The sequence below is a fragment of the Manacus candei genome, unplaced genomic scaffold (genome assembly GCF_025592945.1).
Source record: "Manacus candei isolate 608988 ecotype Guabito, Panama unplaced genomic scaffold, ASM2559294v1 h1tg000046l, whole genome shotgun sequence".
Classification (NCBI taxonomy): Eukaryota; Metazoa; Chordata; class Aves; order Passeriformes; family Pipridae; genus Manacus; species Manacus candei.
In genome coordinates, this window is record NW_026138094.1 from 9087953 (window position 1) to 9109944 (window position 21992).

At 50.1% G+C, this 21992-nt stretch overlaps 1 protein-coding gene across 3 annotated transcripts; it reads left to right on the forward strand.

Moving 5' to 3' along the window:
* The first annotated feature begins 3767 nt into the window (after positions 1 to 3767).
* DET1 (DET1 partner of COP1 E3 ubiquitin ligase) lies at positions 3768 to 19143 on the forward strand. 3 transcript variants are annotated; one of them, XM_051797271.1, is made up of 5 exons: positions 3805 to 3847; positions 4462 to 5593; positions 8654 to 8844; positions 10477 to 10668; positions 14357 to 19143. In XM_051797271.1, the coding sequence occupies exons 2-5, from the start codon at positions 4511 to 4513 to the stop codon at positions 14544 to 14546; spliced, it is 1656 nt and encodes a 551-aa protein (XP_051653231.1). In that variant the 5' UTR covers positions 3805 to 3847; positions 4462 to 4510; the 3' UTR covers positions 14547 to 19143. The 3 variants fall into 3 exon arrangements, with proteins under 3 accessions (XP_051653232.1, XP_051653229.1, XP_051653231.1); XM_051797272.1 differs by lacking the exon at positions 14357 to 19143 and adding an exon at positions 10940 to 11088 and having other exon boundaries at positions 3768 to 5593; XM_051797269.1 differs by having other exon boundaries at positions 3771 to 5593.
* Positions 19144 to 21992: the final 2849 nt, after the last annotated feature.

A 21992-nucleotide genomic window follows, 5' to 3' on the forward strand; every position in this document is an offset into this window, starting at 1 on the left:
CCACACCCAACGACCCCAGACTCACAGACCATGGGATAGTGGTACTCCCATTAAGAGCCTCCAAAATTCATCCAGTTCCATTCCAAAATGAGTCTCTGATGCCAGTTAAAACCAGAGCAAGGGACGCTGTGGCAGCAAAGAAAGGTTCCCTTACAACTGTGAAAGTCCACAAGTGCTACAACCTGCAAACTTGGCTTTGATGGAGCCCAATCCCAGTGAAACCTGCTCAACATGGGGAGGGGGGCTGCAGAGGGGGAGCCCTGAGTGCCAGCCACGGTGGACAGGACCTGTTCATCCCCTTTATGAAAATGTGCAAATGTGTGCATGGATCCCCATGCAACAGGAGTCCCAAACTCTGAAAATATGACTGAAGTAATTCCCCAGATTTGGGGAATATTGTAAATATTTAATATTTACAATATTGTAATATTCATTGTAAATGTTGTAATATTGTAAACATTCAATGTGGTAAGTATTGAATTACATCCTTGTTCTTTTAGAAAGATGAGATACACCCAAGGTCTCTGTCTGCTTCACGTGCTCTTCTCTCACGCCAACAAGAGTTTCCCCAGCTGAAGTTTGTCGCTGCCATCATTAGGATGCTTCCACCTAAAACCACCCTGTGGAGGCAGCTGGTTTGTGCAGAACAGCCACTCATCCCTGCATATGGAGGGGCTTGGGGGGCATCAAGGCACCACTCGTGGCTGCAGCGTTCTCCCCACACCAGGCTCTTGTGCAAACTTCACCTTCTTTTTTTTTTAATATATTATAAAAAAAGGTTCATTTTCTTTTTCCCCACCCTCAGCACAATGGAGAAGTTGAACACCAGTGAGCCCCGTGGCCATCGGAGCGGGATGGTGATGTTCAGGACCTGGAGGGTTTTCTTCCTCCATGAGCCTCCTCCTGTGAGGAGGTGGCCCAGCTTTTCCCCACAGGGTTTTCATGGTGGGGGTTGTATCTGGCTGGTGGGGCAGCCAGGATGGGAGCAGCCCACGCCTGCGACTTCCTCAACCCTGTTCTCCTTACATACCCTCTCTAATCCTGGGAAAGCAGCCACAGGATCCAGAGCTGGGAGGCTCTTGATAAACAGCCAAAGAGAGAAGGGTCCTTGCTTCAGGAACAAGAAAAAATTATCCAAACCAGCTGAAATGGGCTGCAATTTATTCTTTTCTTTTTTTTTAACCCACCTACTGGCTCTGGAGAAAGAGGCTGGGGGTGGATGTAGCACTGGCAGGGCAGTGGTGGGGCTGGTGAAGGCACGGAGGATCCCTCTCCTCGGCACAACGAGCTGCTAAAGGGATTTCCACCAAAACCAGCCCAGTGAGACCCAAAGCCATGGACCCACAGATGCTCTGTGAAGCTGAAGGAGCCCAGCAGCCCCCTGGACCAGCCCCCAGTAACCTCCATACCCATTCCCAGTAACCTCTATACCAATCCCCAGAAACCTCCACACCAGCCTGCAGTAACCTCCACATGAGTTCCCAGTGACACCCATACCAGCCCCCAGTAACCCTGTACCAGCACTGTGGGCTCTAGACAGGGGCTTGCCCTGTTCCTCTGGCCTGGGGATGTGCAGAGGGACACCACACCTCCCTTCTGTCCCCCAGCAGACAAGGGTGGGGACAGCCACGTGTCCCCCAGTGCTGGGCCCCTAAGGGATGGCACGAAATGCTGTGGGAGGTGGGAAATATCCCAGGAGTCCTGAACCCCCAACATTCACCTGGGGCTGGGAGGGGGGGGAAATCTGGCATGGTGACCCCCCCACCTCCTGCCATCCCCCAGGCCAAAATAAGCCAGGACTAAGTTTGCCCCCAGCCTTGTGCCAGCAATGAGATCTATTGCACGTGATGCAAATTCCTGCTGACTGCTGAAACCACTCCAGTGAGGGTCCTCTGACCTCTCCAGGCACCGGGGAGGGGGCTGAAGCTGTGGGACAGTTACTGTGATGAAGTTATTAGCTCTGGAAGCACTAATTGCTGCTGTATTAACGACCCTTTTGTCCGGTGAGCTGCCTCTCGGTGTGTGTGTGCCGGGCGCCTGTTTTCATGCCAGCTGCTGTGTGGTTGGATGTTCTTTGGTATTTAGTTTGATCCTATTAAGGTGGATCTCAATTAATTAGGCAGGAGCCAGAGAGACAAAGAGGGACACCGGAGCCATCAATTTTAGTCTTGTCATCACACCTTCTGACACTGGGAGGTGGCGGGGAGAGCAGGAAGGGACACAGGATATGGCTGCTGGGCATGGAACCAGTGGAAGATTGGAATGGGGCAGGCAGGTGGGATGGCAGTGGGGTCATGCAGAGGGTCACCCAGGGTGTGCCAGGCTCGGGAGTGCCAGGTATCCCACCTTCCCCTATCCCTGTGGGAAGGCAGTTGGAGACACCCAGGTCCCAACTCCTTGGGTGGTGGGGTCTTACTCTGCCCCACTGCTGTCTGGGCCCTAAAGCATCACATAAAACAGACGAAGAATCCCTGGGAATTCAATGGTGAGAGCTTTCGCACAGCAGGAGCATCCCCCAGCCATGCTGATGTGACGCTGACTGGGTGTCACTGTCACCCACCTCTCCAGCACCCCAGTTGGAGCCCAGTGTCCCCCACTCCCAGCTCCCACGCCCGCCAGTGGAGTGGCTCCAAGAGCCGGTGTGTCGGCTCAGCCTCTGCAAGAGGCTGGCAAATGGATCTCAAGGGCCCCCCTGACAATCCTCCTTCCTTTCCTTTGAAGGAGAAGTGCCCCTCGGAGCTGCCCTCGACGCTAATGCATGGGGTGGGAAGGGGTGCCGGTAAAAGCCAAGGCGAGCAAAAGGCTTTCAAGCCCCTTGAAAAGGCCAGGGAGGTGCCCGGGGGTGACCCCAATCTCTGTGGCCAGTGCTGGGGTTGAAGGGTTGGGGTGCACCACAATGTGCTGGCGGCAGTTGTGATGTCCCCTGCGGTGTCCCCGTGTGGGGACTTGGGATACAGGGGGTGCAAGGAGTAATGGGGCCATGCCAGACCTCTCCTGGGGATGGAGGTGCTCCAGGCATGGAGGGGCTCCAGGGGTGTTTGGGTGCAGGGATGGGGGTGCAGGATGGTGCAGGGGGCTTGGGGGTGGTTGGATGGGGATGCAGAGGGTGCTGGGATGAGGCAGCTGGAGTGCAAGAGGGGTTCAGGGGGTGCTGAGATAGGGTGCAAGGGCTGGTCAGTTGTACGATGGGTGCTGTGAGTACAGGGTGGGTCCAGTATGGGTGCATGAGGTGAAGGATGAGTCCAGGGTGGGAGCAGAGTGGATGTAGAATGGGTGTAGGGTGGGTGCAGGGGGTACAGGATGGGTCTAGCAGGTTCCGAATGGGTGTTGGGTGTCTAGAATGGGTACAGGGCGGAGGCAGGGGGTGCTGGAGGGGTGCAGAGGCTGCAGGATGGGTGCTGGATGGGTGCAGGATGGATACAGAGTGGTTCCAGGATAGATGCAGGATGGGCACTGGGTGGGTTCAGGGTGGGTGCTGGGTGAGTTCTGGGTGGGTGCAGGGGATGCAGGATGAGTGCAAGGGGTGCAGGATGGTCCAGGATGGGTCCAGGGTGGTTCCAGGGTGGGTTCAGGATGGGTGCTGTGGGTTCTGGGGGTGCAGGATGGTTCCAGGATGGTTCCAGGATGGTTCCAGGATGGTCGCTGTGCGTTCTGGGGGTGCCCGGAGCAGCGCTTCCTCCCGCCGCCAGGGGGCGCTCTCAGCCGCGCGCAGCCGATCTGGCCCGGCCGCCCCCCCTCGCTGTCCCGCGGCCGGAAGCGGAAGTGGCCGCACCGCCCTTCTGCCGCTGTGCGGTGGCGGAAAGATGGCGGCGGCCATGGCGTGAGGGGACCCGGCGCGGCCCCGGCGGTGAGCGCGGCCGCGGCCTCCCCCGCGCCCTCAGCCGGGTCCCCCGTGTCCCCTCAACCCCCAGCCTAGCAGGAGAACTGCTGGGGGCCTCGCGCCGTTCAGCGGGCGGACCCGCGGCAGCCCCCGGGCTTCCCCTGGAGCTTAGTCCCTGCACGGCCCCGGAGGACCGGGGCTCCCCGCTCCCCCCTCGGCAGGCGGGCCCGGGCACATTGCGGTGACTCCTTTTGTGCCCCCTCGCCCCCAGTTTCTCGTGCTTGCCATTTATCAGGTCTGCGGATTATCCCTGGCTCCCTGGGCTCCCTCCATTCCCTTGGTGTCCACCTGTGCCTGCCCCTGTTCCTGACTCCCTCCCGGTGCCCCGCTGTGTGTCTCTTTTCAGCAGACAGACCTCCAGGTACTACCACTCCTCAGTAAACTGGAGGCACCTCTGGGCTCCCCTTGATTTCCTGGTGCCTCCTGCTGAGATCTCTCTCCCAGTTTCTCCCCCTGCTCCCAGTGCACTCCGGTGTTATCTCCCCACTCCCAAAGTCCAGCCTGCCCCTTTTAGCCACCCCTTTGGGGTGCTGTGGGTCCATGTGAGCAGGTCCCCTGAATTCCACCCTGTGTGGTCCCAGAGCTCGCGTGCTGTTCCCCAGAGGGAGAGGATGAGGTAGAGCCCTGACCATGGACCATGAGGCCCCCACAATCCGGCCCCGGCGCATCCAGAACCAGAACGTCATCCACCGCCTGGAGCGCCGCCGGATCAGCTCCGGCAAGGCTGGCACCCACTGGCACCAGGTCCGTGTCTTCCACCAGAATGTCTTCCCCAACTTCACCGTGGTCAATGTGGAGAAGCCGCCCTGCTTCCTGCGCAAGTTCTCCCCCGATGGCCGCTACTTCATCGCCTTCTCCTCCGACCAGACCTCCCTGGAGATCTACGAGTACCAGGGCTGCCAGGCGGCTGAGGACCTGCTGCAGGGCTACGAGGGGGAGATCCTGGCCAATGGCAACGACCAGCGGTCTGTCAACATCCGTGGGCGGCTCTTTGAGCGCTTCTTCGTGCTGCTGCACATCACCAACGTGGCCTCCAACGGGGAGCACCTGAACCGTGAGTGCAGCCTGTTCACGGACGACTGCCGGTACGTGATCGTGGGCTCAGCCGCCTACCTGCCCGAGGAGCCGCACCCGCCCTTCTTCGAGGTGTATCGCAACAGCGAGTCCGTGACCCCCAACCCGCGCTCCCCGCTCGAGGATTACTCCCTGCACATCATCGACCTCCACACGGGCCGGCTGTGCGACACGCGCACCTTCAAGTGCGACAAGGTCATCCTGTCCCACAACCAGGGGCTGTACCTCTACAAGAACATCCTGGCCATCCTCTCCGTGCAGCAGCAGACCATCCACGTCTTCCAGGTGACACCCGAGGGGACGTTCATCGACGTGCGGACCATCGGCCGCTTCTGCTACGAGGATGATCTCCTGACCCTGTCTGCGGTGTATCCCGAGGTGCAGCGGGACTCACAGACAGGGATGGCCAACCCCTACAAAGAGCCCTTCATAAACTCCCTGAAGCACAGGCTGCTGGTATACCTGTGGAGGAGGGCTGAGCAGGATGGAAGCGCTATAGCAAAGAGAAGGTTCTTCCAGTACTTTGACCAGCTGAGGCAGCTCCGCATGTGGAAGATGCAGCTCCTGGATGAGAACCATCTCTTTATCAAATACACCAGTGAGGACGTGGTCACGCTGCGGGTGACGGATCCTTCCCAGGTATAGAATCACAGAATGGTTTGGGTTGGGAGCGGCCTTAAAGATCATCTAATTCCAACTCCCCTGCCATGGGCAGGGAAACCTTCCACTAGACTAGGTTGCTCAGGTACTGCCTCTGTCCTCAGGCTGCTCATTGCTTTGGGGCAAGTGCTCAAGCAGTACAATGCTTGTTTCTTAGCTGAGCCTGTGAATGTTGTTTAGGATCCCCAGGACTTTGTTCTTACAAAGAACAAAGAGAACATTTGATGCCTCTAATATTAAATAACTTTTGTGTCTTTTGTTTGCATAATTTCATCTCTTCCTTCTCAGCTGAAAAATGAGAGAGAAAAGATCTGACATGCTTAGTGAGTTCCCTTTTTCCAGGGTTTGTTCCCCATACTCATAGATGCTGTAGAACCCTCTTTTCCTTCCAGATACCCAGCTGAATTTATTTTTAGCTGATATTTCATAAAGTCCACTTAAAGTGTAGAGGTAGTCTCTCCCTTTTCTCATGTATCTTCAAGCACATTTTTCAGATATAATAGTCTTCATTTTTTCCCCAGTAGAATTACCTTTTCTGTTCTGCCTGCATACTTACTCTTTCAAGCTTCAGTGAGAGACAGTATTTATGATCTCTCCAAATTGGAGTAGCAGCTCTTAGATCTGGCTAATGTGCCAATTGCTTCTCCTTTCAGTTTAGTACTAAAGAAGTGGAATTACAGCAAATGTAGCTCAGTCAGTGCTGTGTCTCTCCAGACGTTTCACCACCCCGCAGGTTGATCATCTCTTTTCACTGCTGTTTAAGTGGTGGCCACATTTGGAGCTCTGTAAAACAGAGATTTTTTTTTTAAGCCAGTTTTTATTCCTTTAATAAGCTTGGTTTTTATTCTGTTGAAAGTATTTAGCAAGAATTTGTAATAAATCTCGAGTACAGCATGTAGTTCTGATTGTTCCCCAGATGTTTGTTTTCCTCTCATACCCTTCTCTTCCACCAGGACTTAGATCATAGAAGAAATAGACAGTAGCTCTTAGCTTGTTGCCTGAGTCTGATTCTTCCTGGAAGATGACTCTCATTTGTTTTATTTTTTCTCTTCTTTGGTGTTTGTTTGGGGAAGTTACTTTGGTAGGAAATAGGAAAGGCTTAATCTAGTCCACTTTGCTCATTGATATAAAACTGAACATCTGCCTCAGAGACATTAAAGCTCTGTGGAAGTGGCCTGCAGCGTTCTGCTCGTTGCTGGTGTCTGGAATGAGCTCCTGACCCTGCTGTAGATATTTGTGGCAGGCTCAGCTCAGCGCTCCGCTGTGGTTACTGGGGCTTTTGTGCCTGGTTTGCTGCAGGGAGCTCTCAACTCTCTTCACCCGGGGGTTACTTTAAGATGCAGGCTGTGGTTGGTTTAGCCTCAGGTGCTGGCTTTTATGCTGAAGGAAAAGCGTCTCATTTCTCAGTTCTTCAGGAGGTAATACCAGATGTGGAGCAGACTCCGCAGACCTTCCTGAGCGTAGGCGTTGTGTTAGGGCTTCCTGAAGAAAACTTGGCTCTCAAAATACCTACAGCTCTGATTTTTCTTTCGTCTATCAGACAAGGAACATAAAGTTTCATCCAATTTCAGGCTCCTCTCTACTCTCTGGCTTCTCTGCCAAGAAGGTTGAGGACTCACTGTTTATACTTGTGGGTTGTGTGTGTTTTTTGTCTGGGTCTGCACCGAATCCTTTGAGATGTGCTGTGCATATGTAGCTTGGGGGTTGTTGTTGCTATTCCAGGCTTCTGTTGATAGACTTGACAGCTTTGCTGCGTGATTTCTGTGACACTCAGCTGCTGCCTCTCATGCTGTGATGATGTTTTGCTGGTGTTACAGGTGCTGCTAAAAAGCAGGGAGGGTAGTTTCTCTGCTCAGGGACATCCTGTGGATGTGTCTGTATGTTAACCTGGCCAAGGAACTTTTTTTATTTAAGGTAGGAGGGTACTCCCTACAGTCTCCAGTGATTTAAATAGTGTTTCCTTCTGCTGGCTCCTCTTATTTTCTCTCTGCTCCAACCCTTTATTTCAGAAGGGCTTCCCTTTCCTTAGGCAGCAGTCTAGTGAGTAACCTCATCTAGCACGCTTCATTTTGACATGTGGGGGCTGGATTGTATTATCACAGTTTATTTTGGGGCTGTAAAACAAACAAACCTTGTGATATTTGGGGGTGGGTGGGGTGGGCAGAGTGCCTGCCGTCATCCCTGAGCATTGTTTTTGGGAGCAGGAGGTGAAGCATTTAGAAGTTACCTCTTGACAGAAGATTAATCAGGCACATGCATACACCACGGGAATTTGTTACTTCTGAACTGGGGGCAGGTTCTTATTTGGGGTGCCAGTGTGTCTAATGAAAGCTACTTTTAATGACCAAGAATTAAATCTGCCCTTTCCCAATGGAACGGGAACGTCATCTCCCTTTGATGTAGCTGTGCTGACACAATGTCACCTTTTTCCCAACTTCGTGTCAGGAAACATTGCCATTGCCAAATCCACAGTGTAATACAAGGGCCTTCTTGCACAAGAATGTCAGCACTAAAAAGAAGTCATTAATGTCTTTCAGATTTTCATTTCTGTGCTGGCAGGGTACCTGGAGGGGACAACTTTTTGTGGGCAGTGATATAGCACATAGTACACTAAAAAGGCTCATGTCTCTGTGATGCAAATATTAAGAAGGGGAAGGATATAATGTCTCTACGGAGAAGAAAAAATAATTTATGGCCAGCTAGCACTGGATCTAAAATCATTTTGTCAGCAGGAATGAAAATTAAATTTGGCACTTGAGAAAGTGTCTTGGATTTGGTGGAGGGGACAGAGAGGAAGAGAAAACAGAATTGTTGCATCAGCTGGAGTTAAAAAATGGGAAGCCCATTAAGTTTTCTTTATCACAGTTAAGAGGTGGATAATTTGGTACATGTTGAATAGGAGAATATGGATTAGCATAAGGATGTGGGGTTCTCCTGTGCTGTGGAGAAATTTGGATAGGGTCCATGGTGTGTTGTGGGAAGGGAGACCTTCCCCTCCATGCTCTCCTGGGTAACCACTGCCTCTGCCTCTCTCCCCAGCCCTCGTTCTTCGTCGTGTACAACATGGTGACCACGGAGGTTATCGCCGTGTTCGAGAACACGTCCGACGAGCTGCTGGAGCTGTTTGAGAACTTCTGTGACCTCTTCAGGAATGCCACCCTGCACAGTGAGGCTGTCCAGTTCCCCTGCTCAGCTTCCAGCAACAACTTTGCCAGGCAGATCCAGCGCCGGTGAGCCATTTGGAGCATGCTTTATACCGTATAGACACACGCTCACCCCCGTCCGCTGAAGGCCAGTATCAAATAACAAATAACTTTGTCCCCTTTGCAGGGTGATGTAAGGGGCAGGCTCATACATGGTTCACCTTGCAGCCTCATGCATTTGGTTTTATATTCCACAGCATCTGCCTTGCTACAGGTTTGCCACAAAGCAGTGGGAATCTGGTGCTTAGAAGAAGGAAGAGGAATTCTGGGGGAAAGATGTTCCCATCTTTCCTTGAGTAATAACTCTTCTGGAGGTTATTAAAGTGTTACTGCCCAGTAGCCTTGGTCCCTGAAGATATGATTTGTCAAGATGCTGACGTCATCTAGTTGGACGTATTTTGCCAAGTGATGTTCTCTGAATTTAGTGTGTATCAAACTCTGTTCTGTAGCATTTTCCTCAACATCAGTGACAAGCTTGTGGTTCTCATCAAAGAGTGCTAGGAGAAAGGAAACTCATCTGCTTAGACCTATTGTGAAAGCTGAGCAAAATACCAAAATAACCTGTCTTTCTAGAATGTGCTTTAACAGTCAAACATGATTTTAATGAGGCAGAGTGCGTTATTTCTTTTGGAATACATTTTTATGTGACTCAGGGTGTTTTGTTCTTTCAGTGACTTGTTTCACATCATCCAAAGTACTTGGCATTCACTTATGGGCATTAAGCTTCTGTTGATTTTAGGTTGATGTCACAGAAATGTGACGAAGTTGACTATGTCTGGAACTTTCTAGAGCTGCCTGTCAGGAAATCCGTAATGCTTAATGGAAGAGAGAATGAGAGGACTCACCAGAGACTCTTGAACAACTCCTGCTTTGTGTTAAAGTAGAGGCAAATCTTTTCATTCTCTTGGCTATAAGGACATGTAGCAGGAGCGTTGTAACTTCCACAGCAAAGTATCATTGAGAATAATCTAGAGTGAGCTGGCTTTTGGCTGAGCATTTCTGGTTAAATGGAAGTGTTTTACCCTCCTTGATGTCTGACATCCCTGCAGCTGATCTGACTGTTCTTGCACATGGAAAACTTAAAATTTTGTTTGGAAGGAGAAATCCAGCCTGTGTTAAGGTCTCCCTCAGGAAGAACTTTCAGCTCACTGTAGTTTCTGAAGAGCTTTGTGCTTCTTGTCAAGGTTCTTCCTCATCTAAGGTTTCTCCCTTAAAACACAGTGGCTGGAGAGAGGGGGATTCTCAAGTCAACATTAATAGCTCAACTGTTACTGTGAAACCCTCTGGCTTTTGCTTATACTGTTTCCCGGCTTCATGGTAAAACTTGGATTGACTGATAAGCTGCTAATCCATCTCTCCCTGTTTCTGATCCTGTTCATTTCCTGTACTGCAGAGCAGCTGGGGCCAGACCTGGCTAGGCACAGTCTTCTTCTTCTGTCAGTTTGGACTTTGAGGGCAGAAACAGTAATGAGGAGGGAGGATAAAAAGGTCACCAGAACTGGCTGATGCTTGAATCACTGTGATACATCTTTGGAAGTGAGCTGGTTTGGTTCTTTGCTGCTGTTTTCTTTCGCTAATTGTTTCCCTCCTTAGTTTATTTAAGCTGTGCTGTTCCCCTGTGGCCTTTGTGAACAAAAGGTGTCTCTCGGTTTGCTGCAGGTTCAAGGACACGATCGTGAACGCCAAGTACGGAGGGCACACGGAGGCCGTGCGGCGGCTGCTGGGGCAGCTCCCGATCAGCGCCCAGTCCTACAGCGGCAGCCCCTACCTCGACCTCTCCCTGTTCAGCTACGATGACAAGTGGGTGTCAGTCATGGAGCGGCCCAAGACCTGTGGTGATCACCCCATAAGGTATGGGACAGGCCAAGAAGCTGAATCGCCTCTGCCACATGGCATCACATGTGAAGAAGAGGGAGTAGATCAAGGCCTTTTGCTTAGGAAATCCTTTCACCAGAGGGTTTATTTCAGCAGTCCCACAAAGCTTGGCCTCTCTCCTTTGCAGTAACTCATGTGTATGGGAGGCTTCTTCAGGTTTCTCACTGTGCTGCACTGGGGAAGGTTTGAGTAGTGAAACCTGACCTTTTCCATATGAATGGTCTTGTTCATCCTCCTCTTCTTGCAGTGCTGTTGTTGTGTTTGGGCTGCAGAGTGATACAGTTCTGGATGCCTGCTTTCCTATGCTGGAAGGATCCTTTTTGAGCACGTGGGTTTAGCTGGCGAGGATTATCTGGTTTGTCCTGTGAATAAAATAGTGGCTGGGTTAGGTGTTACTCAGAATGCTTGTGGTATTGATTTAGCTGTTTTCAGACTTCCCTTGTTTACAGTTCTCACCCTGAGAGCTGCACTTCTCCTCATACACCCCTTCTCTCTGTGCACTGTAGGAAATTTCTGTCTGTAGTAGGAGCTTTAGCCAGGTCCGAGGGCCATTCAGTGCCTCTCCTGTCTGAGTCTTTGATGTTGGCAGTCTGAGCTTGGGAATAAGGAGGTTTGCAATGCTTCTTGCAGAAACACCAGGACTGTTTATTTCTTTTTGTTGGCTGCAGCCATGGCTGCAAGCAATAGTGGTTAAAAATCCAACATCTCTGGCCTGAAAGGCTCAAAGAGGCTGAGTTCTCCAGACAGAATAGTCTTTCCACTCTCAGTACTGCAGAAGCAAACCTATGCTCTGAAAACAAAGAGAGCCTTCAGTGCCTGAGTGCTTTGTTTAGTGACTGCACACATGTTGGGGGCTCAGGCAGCCTAGGGAGATCATTCTGGCCAGCTTCCCAACTTTGTTTTCATCAATTCATTCTCAAAAAGTGTTTTCATATCTCCCCTGGCCCTGACTCAGGTGGCAGGGAACTTCTGATTATTCCTGCGCTCTCAATTCCCAAATTATGTATATTTAATTGATTTTTCTGCCTGTATGATTTGGTTTGATCTCCAGCTTCCGTGCTATCTGCAGAGAAAGCCTGCCCTTTTCCCCCTTGTCATGCTTGACGTTGGGAAAACTTGCAGGGTGGCAGTTGTCTGCCAGCACCAACCTGCGCCCGGCTCCTGCGGACAAAAGGGAGCAGAACCGCAGTCATTTGCTGCGGTGGAGTCTTTGTAGTAAACAAAGCCAAGTGCCACCTTCCCTCCCTCCCCTGAGCAAACCGGCATTTCTGAGCCAGAGCTTTTAAAGCTCAAAGCTGTGCAGAGTCAATTAGGACTTGAATAGAGCCTGGGAGCAGTGGGGCTCCTGGTTTTTGGAAAGCAAGCAGAAGATGAGGCGCTAACCTTAACCATTCAATAGCTCAAATAGTGCTGCTGTGGTTCTCACATGCAAAACAAAGGGATTAATAAAATAATGCCAGCTGCCTGTTGTGGGTAGAGGGCTTGGAAATGAAGGACCGCAGGATTTGTAATGTAAGTCCTGTAATTGTCTGGAATGGAAAACCCTTCAGCAGTTAAGGGTGTTATAATCTGTGTGCAGTTTCCTGGCACAATGTGTGAGCTAGGAAGGCCTCCAAACCTTTTCCACATCCATTCAGCACTTCTGTGCACTGTGCACTGTGTCCTTTTAACCCTTAGTGCCTTTCTACATCCCGGAAGGTTCAGCTCTCAACTCTGCCTACTTGAGAGACCAGTGGTTGTTTGCTCTCAGGCTGGAAGGACTTTAGGTTCCCCATCACCACTGCCTTCCAGTCTCTTTTCAGGAGGCCTGAAGAGATATTCAGTGGGATGGCACTTGTGAGGAAGAGGCTCTAACACACTCTACCTATAGCAGGGGGTCTCTAAAATCCATCTAGATGGCTAATAAGGAGCCATTTAACAGAAGAATTGGTCTGCAGATAAATCTTCCATTTTCCTACAGTTTGAAAAGGCTGGTCTTGCTGTTTCTGTTGACATACAATTTTATATTGCAGTGCCTAATTTATCCCCAGAGTGAGAGCCCATGGAAATGGCCTCTGATTGCAGAGCACTTTTAAAAATACATTTAAAAATACCAAACTGAGCACATCTTTTAGATTACAGGGAGCTTCATCTTGAGTAGTAAATTGTTGTGAATTGGGAGAGAGAGGAACAGATGGGGGACTGTGATTTATTTAAAGAATGACCCTCTGCATACCCAGCCTTGTGTAGGAGGGAAAGGGCTTTTTGAAAAGCCAAATACCAAGATTGTGATTCTCTTGCTGGGTTCTTGTGTGCAATTTTCAGGCAGGGCTGGCTGGCAGTTTGATTCAGAGGAAGGGAGACGAGAGTGGCCCTCCAGGAAGAACATGAGGTTCTCAATAGGCTGTGTTGTTAAAATGTGGAGTATGTCTGCTCCTGAAACAGCGTATCTGTCATCAGCCATTCTTCCAGACTGAGAGCTGAGCGCATTGTGTTGCTGGCGGGGGGCAGATGTGCTCCAAGATTAAAAGCATTCTTTGAGTTAAAACCAGAGGAAAATGCAAAATACCCACATATACTAAGTTTTGGTGGAAAAGGAAGCAGCTGTGGGGCAAAATGGCAATTCTGTGCTCAAAATTGGAAGAGCTCTAATGAAAATAGTCTACCGAACTGAGACAACTTCAGGGTGAGGATTTAAGTTAAGAGTCCAGCTAATTTGTGAAGGTACCACATCCAGAAACCTCCTTCAAAATCTTGGGGAGTGTGGGACCATCACAGAGAATCCCATGTTCCTACAGCAGCAGAGGACAGTGGCGTTACCTGGGCTTATGTCGGTTACACGCTGTGTGCAGAGAAGGTTCAAGAAGCAAAGAGCTTCCCCAGACACCCCTCTCTTCAGCACTGTTTGCCTTGACCCCTTGGCAGTATTTGCTGTGTTGGAGCTGTGTTCCAGAACTCACCTGTCTGGAGACACACATGAGCTTGACCCATAGGCAGGTGTGTGACAGCAGAAGGATGTTAGGTTTACTTTGACCTCTGCCCTTGCTTTGATTGTGGAATCCAATCCACCAGGTTCTTCCTGCCCAGCCTATCTCATTAATGCTTTTTTGATGGAAATCTAAAAGGAACTGCAAAGCCTTACTTGAGCTGTACAGTACAACTTGGCACCCTTGAGCAGGATTGGATCAAGTTTCTTCAGCTGAACAGGGAGGTAGCAAGGCACAAGAACAGCAGCGTAAAGCCTTCCCTGGCAGCACCAGGAGGGGGAAGGGGTAGCCTTACACTCTCAGTGAAGGCCATTGCTAAGAGAAGTAAGCTCAGTTCTATACGATAAATCTGCCTTAGGGATCAAGGGGAGCAGCTTGCATTAAGAGAGGATGGAGAGCCAGCACAGGTGGGGTCTGAACCAAACTTACTCCCCCTTGTGAAATCAGCTTTGTCCACCAAAATGACAGGCAGAGTTCTTTCACTTCTAATACTAAAATGAAGTGAAGCTTTTCTAGACAGTAGAAAACAACTGCCCCAGGAGGGACTTTTCTGCATAGCCAAGAGCCCGACACCCAGCTGAGGACCTCCTGCCCCTGAGGGAGTACCAGAGATGGAACAAGGCACTCTGTGTGTGAAGAGCCCAGATGGCAAAGTCAATAGTCGGGAACAGCCATAATTGACTTTCTCTTCCTTTCAGATTTTACGCTCGTGATTCTGGCCTCCTGAAGTTTGAGATCCAGGCGGGACTCCTGGGGCGGCCCATCAATCACACCGTGCGGCGCCTGGTCGCCTTCACCTTCCACCCCTTCGAGCCCTTTGCCATCTCGGTGCAGCGCACCAACGCCGAGTACGTGGTGAACTTCCACATGAGGCACAGCTGCACGTAGTGGGCCTCACCAGCTGCTCTCCTTGGGTCCGGGCCTCTGCCGCAGACGCTCCAAAGCCAGACACTCACACCTTCTGGGAAACCAAACCATCGCTCGTGTCGAGAAACCTGACCAGGGAGCTCCTGCCAGTGGCATCTCACGGGGCACTCAGCTGAGGAAAGCTGATCTGCTCCAGTTAAGGGTGTGGATGTTTCTCCTGATCCTGATTGTACTGTGGGAGTCCCACTGCATTAAGCGCTGCTGTCCTTCCCTATCCCTGTGGATGAACAAAGTGTAGCTGAGGTTTCCTTTCCTGGTTTGCCAGAGGCATGTCCATTTTCTATCCTGCTGTAAGACTTGGGGTGGCAGAGACAGGGCTTTGCATTGCACCTGTGGAGCGCTCCCTTCTGCACTGGTGCTCTCTTACTTTGTTGCACAAACAGCCTGTCTTAGGGGGAATGGATGGGAGCCCTGGGGAAGGCTTGGATACAGCTACCCCTGTTTGTATCTTCAGTATTGCTAGGGAAACGAGATCCTGTTGTCAATCCACGCATTCTACTCGTGATTTTGATATGCAAGAGGTCAGGAAAAAAGGTGTGAGAAATCACTACAACTGAGAGACATGAGGTGTGTTCCTGACTCTTATGCAAGTCACTCAATCTTTGTGCCTTAGTATCTGTAAAAGCTCCTAAATGCGAGATGGTGTGTTAATACCAGCAAGCCAGGGCAGCTGGTTGTGTCTCTAATGCACAAGGAGGTGGCTGCAGAAGGACGATGGGTGGTTGGGAAGAGTGTAGGGGAGCAACAGTAGCTCCTTGGTCACGTTAGAAGGACTTTTCTGCAGCATGGGGTGAATCCTCATGGCCACTGCAGTTCTGCTGCTGGGGAGAGAGGAGACCCAGCTGCTGGCACCCCCAGGTGTGTTGGAGTATGAGCATGGAAAATTAGTAGCATTTGAGTTTGCCCAGGAAGGAGGGAGGAGACCTGAATTAATATTCACTGCTGCAGGTTTGCAGTTAGGAGATGAGCTTGTTGACTTAGGTTGCTTGCCTCTCCCTGTTTGATACACTGTTCTCTGTGAGAACCCGAGTTGCTGTTCCCAGGCTTCAGAGCACAGCTGCCTCCTGTGTCGGGGCTGGCTGCACCACGGCAGTTTTTATGCTGCTGATAAATTAAGCTCCTGGGTGTAATTACCTGCCACCATGGGCTGGTGAGGATGCTGGCCTGCCCTTCTCTCTTAAAAATGGAGTTTTTGGTTGTAGGCTAGCATTTGGGGGTTTTTGCACACAGGCTGGGTGCTGCCAGGCAGCACAACCATCTCAACATCATGAGGTGCTCTGTCGGAAGCTGGAGCCTGTTGTTGTCCCATTCCTATGGGAGGTACAGGGGAGGCATTAGAAAATTGGTGCTAATACACAGGAAACCCTTTCAAGGACCCTGTGGGTGTCTTATTTGGACCAAAATGAGCTGTGGATGATGTGTTGTGGCCACATGCTTGTGAAGAGGAGTGTTGGACTCATGCATTCATTTTGCTGGTAATGAACAGGAGAACTGTGGGTGTTGGTACCTGCTTATGGCATGAATGGTGGACCTCGAAATCGAGGGTTCCCTGCGGTCCTTGAATCAGCCTTTACTCTCTGCCTCATGGTACTTCTCTGCTCTCCTGGGCTTGCTAAACATATTTCTAGGGAAGACATTCCATTTCACCACTCTTTACCTGTTGTTTGCACTGTTGGTGTCTCAGGTCTGTCAGGAGTGATGGTGGGTCAGAACACTGCTAACAGGTGTCAGGCCGTGTGTGCTTTAGCTGCAGGTTCCTCTCCATCTAATAACACTATTTGTCAAGGTTTTAGATTTTTATCCTGTGATCTCCTCTTCAAACATTCAATTAAAGCTCCAAGTGGAGAATCGTTTGCACACTGTAGATCATGGATTTACCTCCTTCTGCACCATCTCACAGCTGTTCACACTTCAGTATGAGACTTTTTTTTTTTTCCTTTTCCGAAGCTTTCAGCAGCTCCATCTGAGACTGGGTTTACTTCTTGGTGTCACAGCCTCAGGAGGTCTGTCCTTACTAAAATAGCTCCATTTAGACTTTTTTTTCAGTGGCAAAAAATATAAACTACAGCATTTCTATAGTCGGGGCTTTTGCTAAATTCAGGCTGCCCTGTGTGAAGCAGAGTGTGTGGCACAAATTGTTGGACTTCGGGCTCAGAGATCAGAGATCTGTTCTTAGCTCTGCTATTAAATTGTTCTGTGGCTGGGGGCAAATCTCTTCCTGTTCCAGCTGGTGTTTTCTTCTCCGTAAATGAGGCCAAAAACATATTTTCAGCTTTTGTAAAACACTTTGAAATTCGTGGATAAAAAGCGCTGGATAAGTGCTAAGTATTTTCTTATTATGTTTGCAGACAAACTGATCATTCTGGGTACTAATTGCCTTGGAGTAGTGTAGCAGATCCTCTGGTCTTGGCTGCTGCATTTTATATCTACAACAGAGTTAATTTTATTACAGAATTGTATGGAAAGAAAAGTCTCTCATGCTTGAAATTTTGATTCTTTTGTTTAAGAAACAAAAAGTGTGTGTGTGTGTGTGTGTGTGTGTGTGGTGGGGAGGGTGGGAGGAAAGGGGAGATATTTTCTACCTGATATTTTTCTTAGGTTAGGGTAAAGATTTGTTAGCAACACAAGACAAAAATGGAATAAACAATTTGCTTGAAGACTCTGATTTATTGTCTTTGTCTTCCAAAAACCTGAATGCTGCAAATGGGAATTCCTTTCCGAAGAAGAGGTGGCAGAGGTGTGTCTTGGACTATGCAGGCATATCATATGGGAGTTTGCTGCCTCTTCCTGGAATTTGGAGTACAAGTGTGCTCAAGAATGTTCCCACCTGAGGCTTTTCTGTAGTTCCTGCAGATTTTTCAAATTCTTGTCTACATGAACTAATGCTGGGAGAGGAATTCTTGGCCTTCAGTTGTGTCTTCCCCTTTGTATATTATTACTATTCCAACTTGTATTCAGAGACTCTTCCTTTATTCCATTTATAGCATTTGTCTAACCTTTTGGTCATTTTCTGCTGATGATCCACGATCAAGAGATGAAAGCTTGTGGTTTAACCCCGGCTGGAAACTCAACCCCACACAGCCACTTGCTCAATCCCTCACCAGCAGGGCTGGGGGGAGAATTGGAACAGTAAAAGAGAAAATTCATGGGTTGAGATAAAGACAGGCTAATGGGTGGTTAAAAGCCATGTGCAAACAAAGCAAAACATGGAATTAATTCCCACTCCCCTTGGGCAGGTGGGTGTTCAGCCATCTCCAGGAAAGCAGGGCTCCATCATGTGTAAGTGCCCCAGCCAAAACCAGGACAAAGCTGAACACACCTTGCTTGGCAGAGGAGCTGTTGCCTGTCCACTGCTTTTGGGTTGGGCAAAGGCACTGGGATTTTCCATGTGCTGCTCCCTGCCTCTGCAGAACGTTGTGGCTGAGAACACATGATCGGGACCTTCCCAAAGTCTGGGTTTCCCTTCTAATCCGCTGCTGCTCTGTAACAACCTGGCAGCATCCCTGTTTGTGTTAGTCCCTCTAAGCATGGATGTGATTTTCCTTTGAACCTTTCCTCCACTTTCCCATGTGCAGTTCTTGGATGCTTTCCTGAGCACACCAGAAAGCTCTTGAGCCTGTGGCTTTTCAGACAGGCACTAAAGTGACAAGGAGATGCTTGAGTTGGAAACCATGTTTGACTGGCAGCAAAATCCCATCTTTTGTTACTTCTTGTGCTTTAAAAAAAAAAAAAAGGAAAGCAGTAAAAGCAGGACACTTACATTATTTCTTATATAAGTGGCATTAGACAGCAAGCCACAGAAATCCCACTAGAGTCAAACCTATGGATCCATTAATGGTGTGCCCCTACTATAGACTCCTTTCAATTAACCTTCCAGTGCTCATGGCTGGCCCTGATTTAGCTCCCTGTGTGTACTGACAGGACGTTCCTTTTGCTCAGGTGCTGCATCTGTTATGCTCTTCCCTTGATCCTTTTGACCCAGCTAGAAGAATCAGATTTCTGATGCTTTAAGAAGTCTTTTTGTCTTTCTTGTTTATGTTCTCTGTCTTGCTGCTTTTCTGCCAGCTTTTCCTGCAGGGTCTCTCAGGCCTGTGGGCAGAGAGGTGGTAAAGGGATGGCAGTGGAACACGTGGCCCTCTGACAGCTTTTTTCCTTCTGTGAGTCTTTATCAGATAGGTGAATGCTGCAGAGCAAATTGCTGGTCCTGTGGACAAGCAACAGGACAGGATTTTGTGGGTTTGCTTTTGCCTTGCTATCCAAGTTCCAGAGTGCAGGTCATTGTTGTGGCTGAATCCCTGTTCTTCCCTATCTCGTTACATGGCTGCAAAGAGCTTTTCTGGCCAAATACTCCTCAGAAGGAGAGAATGGTGAAATGGCTTTTAATTTATTTTTTTTTTAACTTGCTCCAGAGCTGTGGGGGCTGTAGGCTGAGCTATGCAGTCAGTCACTGTAGCAGTCCCAGCCTGGTGCTGGCTGCTCATCTGGCAACCCTGGCCCCTGCTAGAGCTGGCCAAGGTCTGATTTGCTTGTGTTTCTCTTTGGGAAGAGCTGTACTTACTGTGTAAGGAAATGAGTTCTGAGAAAAATACAGATATGGAAAAAACCCTGAATGGAACTTTTTTTTCTTTTTTTTTTTTTTTTTCTGATGTTTTGACATAAAAATACTGCACTAGTTTTAAACCAGCAGTCTGGAAATCGGTAATTCATGAGTGACTGCCGTGGCCCTGCATGTGAGGAGAACTGGAAAGGGGCACAGTGCCCCTTGTCCCGGCTGCTCAGGGCTGTGCTGCAGTTTCTGGGTAACATGTGGGCCCTCTCTTGGTTAATCAGGAGGAGAGGACATTGTACAAGCACAAGGCTTTGCTGCATTTGTGCTGAGGTAATTTTTTACTGTGTCTCTTGTTTATTTTCTCCAGAAAGTTGCACCTTTTCCTAGGGCACCTTCTAGCTGTTGCAGTTTGCTAGTGGGGTGATTGCTGCCCTCGGTGAGGATGCCAAGTGCACCTGCAAATTTGAGGGCAGTTTTAGAGGAACGTGGCAGGGAGATGGCTTGGTGTCCAGGGCCCTTGGCTGGCCAGAGGTAGATGGACCACAGGAAGAGGTGCCTGCAGGGGTGATTTTCTAGAAGAGGAGCAGCACAACATTTGGCCGTTGGGGAAGAAAAAGTGCAACAAAAAAGTGCAACATCGGAAAGTCATGGATAACACTTCAAAGTCCCCAGCATTTTCTACATTCTACTTTGTCCAGGTATGAACTGGAGCCTTTGGAGGAGTTTATTTTCTGTGGATGACAGAACTAGTTTGAGTTCAGGCTTTTTAAAGCCAGGAACACTTTACCTCTACTCTCCGTGGCTGCCCTTCTTCTTCTTTCTCCCCAGCAGCTTTGCAACACACTAAGCATGGGCCAGAGCAGCCCTGGCTTTGCCCAGAGGACTCCCTGAGCCCCTGTTTTTGGCAGTGCACATTCCCCTCTGAAAGCTGCTCTTGCACATGTTCATCCTTCCCTCTGCCAGTGTCCTTCCTCTATCCAGGTGTGTTGCAACAGCATCAGGCAGGCAGACAGAGGGGTATGACAGAAAGTTGTGTGGCTCAGCACACTGTCTTCATTCTAGTGCCTGATGAACTGGGCAGCAGCTTCTGGTTATCTTGGATAGGGCTGGTGAGGATGCACTGGCAGTGCTGACATCCAGCCCTGTGCCTGAGCCCTGCCAGAGGACAGCCTGGGGGTGCTGGCGCTCAGGGTTGTGGTGGGACTAGCTGCTTGAGAGGCTTGGAGGGGTGAGAGCCAGACAGGTGGCAGGAAAGCCCTGCCAGGGCAGTCTTGGCCGCTGTTTGATGTGATTTTAGGGTGTTGTTAAGAGCAGTGGGCAGCACTGCATCCCTCTGAGTGCCTGCTCGCCGCCGCTGTGCTGGTCATTTGATAGCTTCTCGGTGCTCCTCAAAGGCATAAAATGGAGCAATGCCGGATTAGATGTACCCACTGCCCTTGGTGAGCGCAGGGGAGATACGATCCTCGCTCTCCCGCCTCCGACCTGCTGGCGCCCAGTGCCGTCACCACGGCAACGGGGAGAAACAGCCATCCGCATGGAAACGGCCTTGCTGTGCCCAGCAACCGACGGGGGGGAAAACGGTTCAAATGGTGAGTTGATGGAGGTGAGGGGCACCAGCACCCCTGTGACTACCAGCGGGGAGCCCTGGCCCATGCTGCTGGGCTGAACCCACATCCTGCAGGATACTGCGGCATCGGCACTGTCCCGGCGTGTGGGACTCCCCTCCCAAAACATCGCCCCTGTTGCAGAGCTAGCGTGTGCTCTTGCATCTGTGACCGTGAAGGATAGTTTTCATTGCTGCTGCCCTATTTTTTTGGGGCTGGTCCTGAGGTCAGGGTAAGATCCAGATTATCTGTGCTGATACCTGCAGCAGTGTAGGTAGGTCACTGGTTCAGCCCTGACCGGTGAGTCCTTAATGCTTGTAAAATCCCTCTTTGTAAGGGAGAGGGAGCAATTGGCAGCCAAACAGGGTCTCCTGTAACATAGGACAGACAAATGTCATCTCGACAGCGTGATTGTGCAGTGCAGCCTGTCTGGCTTTGGGCAGCAAAGTCTGAGTTAATCTCTCCTCATCCTGCCTCCTACCCTTTAAATCCCTCATCGGCTTCTTCCCCAGAGAAGGCTCAGATTTGAAGGCAATGTTGGTGCTGACCCGCTGGCTCTGATAAGGGCTGGGGAGAGCAGCTCTGCCATGCAGCTGATTGAAGCCCAGTAGAGTTTGTCCCAGTTTTACACTGGCCCTTTGGTGACTGTGCGACCACTCTTGGCTGCAGGATCACCAGGAAGGGGATCTCCCCAGCCAGCAGCACTGCTCCTCTCGGAGGGGTTTTGGTAAACAGGGCTGATTTTGCAACCATGTCCAAGGACAGATTGTTTCAGAGCATCTCCCAGTGCTGGAGCAGGTTGCTTCCCAGCCGTTGGCATTACAGAGAAGTCCAGTGGGCTGGAAGGTCTAAAGTAGTTTGCATTCCTTTGTCAGTTTGACCCTGGCAGCTCAGAAAATTGGTATTTCTATGGATTTGGCAGGTACAAAATGAAAGTACCTGCCAAGGGGCTGTGTGAGAGCCACTGCTGACAAATAGGAGAACAAGTTGTTCGCCTGCAGGCTGCTGCATGAAGAGACAGGAGTCCTATTTCATCTCACCTTGGGACCTGCAGAAGGGGCTGCAGGACGAATACATGTCATTCTCCTGCTCATAGCCCCAAGTTTTATTTGTTACCTGGAGCTCTGTATGCGATGGGGAGCCTGGCCTGTTCCTGTGCAGAGGAGCAAGGGGAGAGAGAAAGGGCCAAAAGCTGGAGTCTTTAATGATATGGCTGGGAGGGACAGTGGACATAATCCCAGCTGCTCCGGGTTA

Bases quoted from the DNA above. Each gene is read 5' to 3' on its own strand.
- DET1 (XM_051797269.1), top strand. From the start codon at position 4,511: ATGGACCATGAGGCCCCCACAATCCGGCCCCGGCGCATCCAGAACCAG. The intron at 5,594-8,653 runs GTATAGAATCAC...CTCTCTCCCCAG, and splicing joins GGGTGACGGATCCTTCCCAG to CCCTCGTTCTTCGTCGTGTA. The intron at 8,845-10,476 runs GTGAGCCATTTG...GGTTTGCTGCAG, and splicing joins GCCAGGCAGATCCAGCGCCG to GTTCAAGGACACGATCGTGA.